This window comes from Dendrobates tinctorius, unplaced genomic scaffold (genome assembly GCF_039654945.1).
Source record: "Dendrobates tinctorius isolate UK_male_01 unplaced genomic scaffold, ASM3965494v1 ptg000081l, whole genome shotgun sequence".
In the NCBI taxonomy this organism is placed as follows: Eukaryota; Metazoa; Chordata; class Amphibia; order Anura; family Dendrobatidae; genus Dendrobates; species Dendrobates tinctorius.
In genome coordinates, this window is record NW_027361749.1 from 8,591,581 (window position 1) to 8,597,580 (window position 6,000).

Sequence of the window (6,000 nt, forward strand, 5' to 3'; positions counted from 1 at the left end):
GCATCTTATGGGGGCAGCATATGGAGGCATAGTCAATAGAGCATCTTATGGGGGCAGCATATGGAGGCATATTCAATAGAGCATCTTATGGGGGCAGCATATGGAGGCATATTCAATGGAGCATCTTATGGGGCAGCATATGGAGGCATATTCAATGGAGCATCTTATGGGGGCAGTATATGGGGGCATATTCAATGGAGCATCTTATGGGGGCATATTCAATGGAGAATCTTATGGGTGCAGCATATGGGGGCATATTCAATGGAGCATCTTATGGGTGCAGCATATGGGGGCATATTCAATGGAGCATCTTATGGGTGCAGCATATGGGGGCATATTCAATGGAGCATCTTATGGAGGCAGCATATGGAAGCATATTCAATGGAGCATCTTATGGGGCAGCATATGGAAGCATATTCAATGGAGCATCTTATGGGGCCAGGGCATATTATTCAATGGAGCATCTTATGGGGCCATTATTAACCTTTGTGCAGCATTATATGGGGCATATTTTGTATGGAGCATCTTATGGGGCCATAATGAACTGTATGGAGCATTATATGGGGCTCCTGATTCAATATGGCTATTCAGAAACATTTAACCTACTGATGTCTCAATTAATTTTACTTTTATTGGTATCTATTTTTATTCTTGAAATTTACCAGTAGCTGCTGCATTTTCCACCCTAGCCTTATACGTGAGTCAATAAGTTTTCCCAGTGTCTTGTGGCAAAATTAAGGGGGTCGGCTTATACACGAATATATATGGTAATTGCCTTATGTTTTAATTTCCTGTTCTGTCCAGATGTAACCGTATCCTAGAATTCCAAGTGGAGGAAGTTCACCGACCGCCATATTTGGACACCCAAATGATTGGTGTCTCAATATGGAAACTGCTGCTGGTCCCAACCTATTGCGAACACCGTCACACCACACACACACTCTATACGCCGTACGCACCACACTCAGCCTTTTGCTCGGTACCACCAGCGGAACACTGTCGCACTGTGCCTGCGCGAATTCCGCACAGGCGCAGTGAATCATTCTGCTGATCTCGGCAGCAGATGCGCGATGGGTCTACAGGCAGAGGAAGCCGGTCACATTAAGGAGTTTTTCCCACGAATGAAAGATCATTTTAAAAATTGTCTGTGTCTGACCGTGTACGGAGCATACCACATCTCCTGGGCAGGGGAGGAAGCAAAAGACAATACTGACATTACAGCAGGGGATCACAGAGGATTCATTTTGTGAGGTATAATATTTCACTGTTTTTAAATAATATTTTACCTCCTAAATTGTATCCTCTGTGATCTCCTGCTGTAACGTCAGTATTGCCTTTTGCTTCCTCCCCTGCCCAGGAGCTGTGGTATGTTCTGTACACGGTCAGACACAGGGGTGAGAGAGACAGTTCAAATGGGACAGCACATGAGGGGAGAACACAGCACAGGAAGGAGAGAGACAGCAGACAAGGGGGATAGCACATTGGGTAGACAGGTCAAAGAAGAGAGCACAGACAGACAGACAGAAGTCAGCACATGGGGAGAGTGCGAGAGAGTGTATAGGTTGGTGAGCACACGGGGGGGGGGGGGATGAGATTCTCAATGCTGCAAAGCCTGCCCCATCGTGACATTACTGCCCTCCGGATACAATAGCATCGGGCCTCCATCTAGTTTAAGGCCCAAATATCAGGAGAACCTATGCTTTCGGGGTTCTTGAATCGCTAAAATTAAAAATTACCTAGATTAAAAAAAAAATAAAAAAAAATTGACAAATGTTTTGTGACCCAAAATAGTAAAAACAAACAAAATCCCAAAAGCTTTATTTCAGTTTGTCAAACTACCCCCCTCCCACCCCCCCAAATAAATAAAGATGAATGATTTTGAACACTATGATAAAATTCCTAAAAATTACCAGATCGTTATTGTATTTACTATTCAGACTCTGACATTTATTTTCTTTTGCCAACAGAAAATTAGCAAAAATGTCATTACCATGGCACAAAGATGGCAGCGGCGGCCCTCTATCAGTAATGCAGCGTGGCCGCTACTCTGCGCTCTAGTTAGGGAAAGATATAAAGGGAGAAATTGTACGGAGTCACCGGAGGATCAGTAGCAGAGTGTAATGCGTCCAGTCATTGCTCGGTAAAGCATAGGATGATGTCGGGGGATGTATGCGCAAGATTTACTACCATCGAGCGGAATTCCGATAAGAAGTTATTAGACAGTAACTCATTGAGATCAGCACAAAAGTCCAAAAAATACAATTTCTTCTGCATTAAAAAGGCCCAGTACAACCACATCAATGAGAAAACACAAACCGTATGTTTCATGAAATACAGAGAGGCAAAGTATTAAAAAAAATAGTTATGTTATTAAGGGTTAAAAAATATGAAGGAAAAAATAACGCTCCATTCACACAATGTGGGGTGTACACAGCCGCTTCCGTCACCCTGTGGCTCCATAGTAAGATCACTGCAAAATTTAAGGAGTTACCATGCTAGTAAGTGATCCCCGTTATTTGGGATAGGGAACAACTCACTGATCACAGGGGAACCCGATAATTGAGACCACATGGATCCCAAGGACAGGGCTCAGGAAACCAGCGTTTTGTCTAGAATGGCGCGGAGATGACCACGCTCAAGCGGCGCTCCATTCATTGTCTATGGGACCTGCTGGAGAAAGCCAAGGAGAGCGTCCTGCCATTTCTGGAAGTTCCTTTGACAATGAATGGAGCAGAGGTCAAACATGCAGAGATCTGTAGAGCCCTGTCCTTATTATCACTGGGGGTCCCAACACCAACGATCAGTAAGGTATCCCCTATTCTATGGACTGGGGATCATTTTGGATTTTTAAGTTGATTATCCAGCTTTCTGAAAAAAAAAAAAAAAATGTAAAAATACGCTGCAAAAAAAGGAAAACCCTTCTTCCCTTTTCTTTCCCTACGGACCCTCTGGGGTCCCCAGGTCTCTTCATGCCCGCCGAGCAGCAGTCTGCACCACTGGCATCGTGGTTATAGCAGGACTTTAGTACATGGGCAGCGAGGCCCGTGACTGGCTCCATGGGTCAGGTGTAGCCCCCCTTGTACACATAGGCCAGGAGGACCGCAGGGGTGACAGCGCTGGATCTGCATGGGAAGAAGAGCTGAAGAACATTTCTTTTCTTGTTTGCTGACATTTGCAGCAGTATTCAATCCCTTATCAATGTGAATGGGGTCACTCATGCAGAGCCTACATAGGCACATCTTAGGGGGCACACAGCAGGCTTTTAGCGCCAAGTTACCCTTTTAGCTCACAGATGCCCCTGTTGTACCTGCACCAGGGAGGGATGTTCCTGCCCTTCTGGGCTGCTCCTGCCTGTAGTGCCGGGGGTGTAGTAGGTGCGTGAACCCCCTAAGCTTTAGCCTCACCTTCATATGAACAGAATATAGGGTATAATATGTGCACTGCGTCTGGGCACAGCAGGACAATCACACCCACTTTCTTCAGACTGGACGGATCATAGTTTTGATAATACCCAGAACGACTGGCGCCAAACATCTGATACATGACCGGACAAACGACAGCCACAATCTGTGATGCCAGTCATCTGCCGCTGGCTACTTTACCAGACACCCACAGCCAGCAATGCCACATCCTGCACCTACAGCGCATCCAGACTGGCACCATCATGCAGCAGTATACAGCGCCCATGTCTGGAGAGAGACAACGGCACAGCTGGATGATGGTGCCCGCACACTGCACATCTGTACCCGGGTCTCATTCCTTACAGAAACATGGCAGCTGCCATGGAAAGTGTGAGCAGCTTGGAGTCCATGGCAAGGCTCTATGCCCACACTGGCACCGCTGTCAGGATCAGTGTGCCCAGGTGTCCTGTAGTGTGCATGTGCCAGCAGCGCCCCCTGCCATGACCTATAGGCAGTGATATGCAGGCACCCAGCAGGGCAGACACACCGGGGGCACACGCCAGCTTATGTGTATATGCAGGGTATGTGTGGTGTGCAGTGGGTCCATGTGTGCAGGGTATATGTGTGTAGTGTGTGTGTACATGCAGGGTACAACATGGATGCAGTGTGTGTGTACATGCAGGGTATATGTGTGCAGTGTGTGTGGGTGCAGGGTACAACACGGGTGCAGGGTACAACACGGGTGCAGGGTACAACACGGGTGCAGGGTACAACACGGGTGCAGGGTACAACACGGGTGCAGGGTATAACACGGGTGCAGGGTATAACACGGGTGCAGGGTATAACACGGGTGCAGGGTATAACACGGGTGCAGGGTATAACACGGGTGCAGGGTATAACACGGGTGCAGGGTATAACACGGGTGCAGGGTATAACACGGGTGCAGGGTACAACACGGGTGCAGGGTACAACACGGGTGCAGGGTACAACACGGGTGCAGGGTACAACACGGGTGCAGGGTACAACACGGGTGCAGGGTACAACACGGGTGCAGGGTATAACACGGGTGCAGGGTATAACACGGGTGCAGGGTATAACACGGGTGCAGGGTATAACACGGGTGCAGGGTATAACACGGGTGCAGGGTATAACACGGGTGCAGGGTATAACATGGGTGCAGGGTATAACATGGGTGCAATGTGTGTAGGTGCAGGGTACAACATGGGTGCAGTGTGTGTAGGTGCAGGGTATAACATGGGTGCAGTGTGTGTAGGTGCAGGGTATAACATGGGTGCAGGGTATAACATGGGTGCAGGGTATAACATGGGTGCAGGGTATAACATGGGTGCAATGTGTGTAGGTGCAGGGTACAACATGGGTGCAGTGTGTGTAGGTGCAGGGTATAACATGGGTGCAGGGTATAACATGGGTGCAGGGTATAACATGGGTGCAGGGTATAACATGGGTGCAATGTGTGTAGGTGCAGGGTACAACATGGGTGCAATGTGTGTAGGTGCAGGGTATAACATGGGTGCAGTGTGTGTAGGTGCAGGGTATAACATGGGTGCAGGGTATAACATGGGTGCAGGGTATAACATGGGTGCAGGGTATAACATGGGTGCAATGTGTGTAGGTGCAGGGTACAACATGGGTGCAGTGTGTGTAGGTGCAGGGTATAACATGGGTGCAGGGTATAACATGGGTGCAATGTGTGTAGGTGCAGGGTACAACATGGGTGCAGTGTGTGTAGGTGCAGGGTATAACATGGGTGCAGTGTGTGTAGGTGCAGGGTATAACATGGGTGCAGGGTATAACATGGGTGCAGACACTTACCGCTCTCCAGCCGGACGAGCTGCGGCAGCCGGTAACTGCTCACCAGCAAGTCCAAGGGGAACGAGGCCGAGCTCCACTTCACATCCTTCAGCGAGGGGCCAGCCGGCTCCATGTTCTTCCCCCGGCCCCGTATAGGGGGACACAGCAGGACGAGGGGCTCCAGGGGGCTGATCTAGTGCACCGTCCTCAGCCGCTCGGGGTCATGCTCCTGCCCGCGGTTGTGCCCGCTCCTGTACCGGCCACTTTGGCTCCAGTTGCTGCTCTGGTTGTCGCTCCCTCCTGCGGGGACTAGAATACACCATACCCGCGCTGACTAATCAACAGGGTGTGCGGCTCCGGGAGACGCCTCCTCCCCTGCCCAAATCCCACTGCAAGGGGAACACTTCCTGACATCCACAGGCGGCTGCGGGAGCGGGGGAGCGGCCCAGTCTGCCACCTAGTGCTGGGAAGGGGGACTGCAGCGTCGTTCATATGGAGAAGAGCCCAATGGTAGCGCTGGCGAGTACACTATACATGGTGTATACTGTCCGTATATACTGTACAGTGCGTCCTATATACTCAGCCATATACTGTACAGCGCGTCCTATATACTCAGCCATATACTGTACAGCGCGTCCTATATACTCAGCCATATACTGTACAGCGCGTCCTATATACTCAGCCATATACTGTACAGCGCGTCCTATATACTCAGCCATATACTGTACAGCGCGTCCTATATACTCAGCCATATACTGTACAGCGCGTCCTATATACTCAGCCATAT

At 49.5% G+C, this 6,000-nt stretch overlaps 1 protein-coding gene across 1 annotated transcript in view; it reads right to left on the bottom strand.

The window, feature by feature from the left end:
- Window positions 1–5,649, bottom strand: part of GAREM1 (GRB2 associated regulator of MAPK1 subtype 1) — a 156,944-nt gene extending 151,295 nt beyond the window's left edge. The window contains exon 1 of the mRNA XM_073583731.1: window positions 5,235–5,649. Coding sequence (XP_073439832.1) covers window positions 5,235–5,346 — 112 coding nt within the window. The 5' untranslated portion in view covers window positions 5,347–5,649. The remainder of the gene's footprint in view (window positions 1–5,234) is intronic.
- Between the last annotated feature and the right edge of the window lie 351 nt (window positions 5,650–6,000).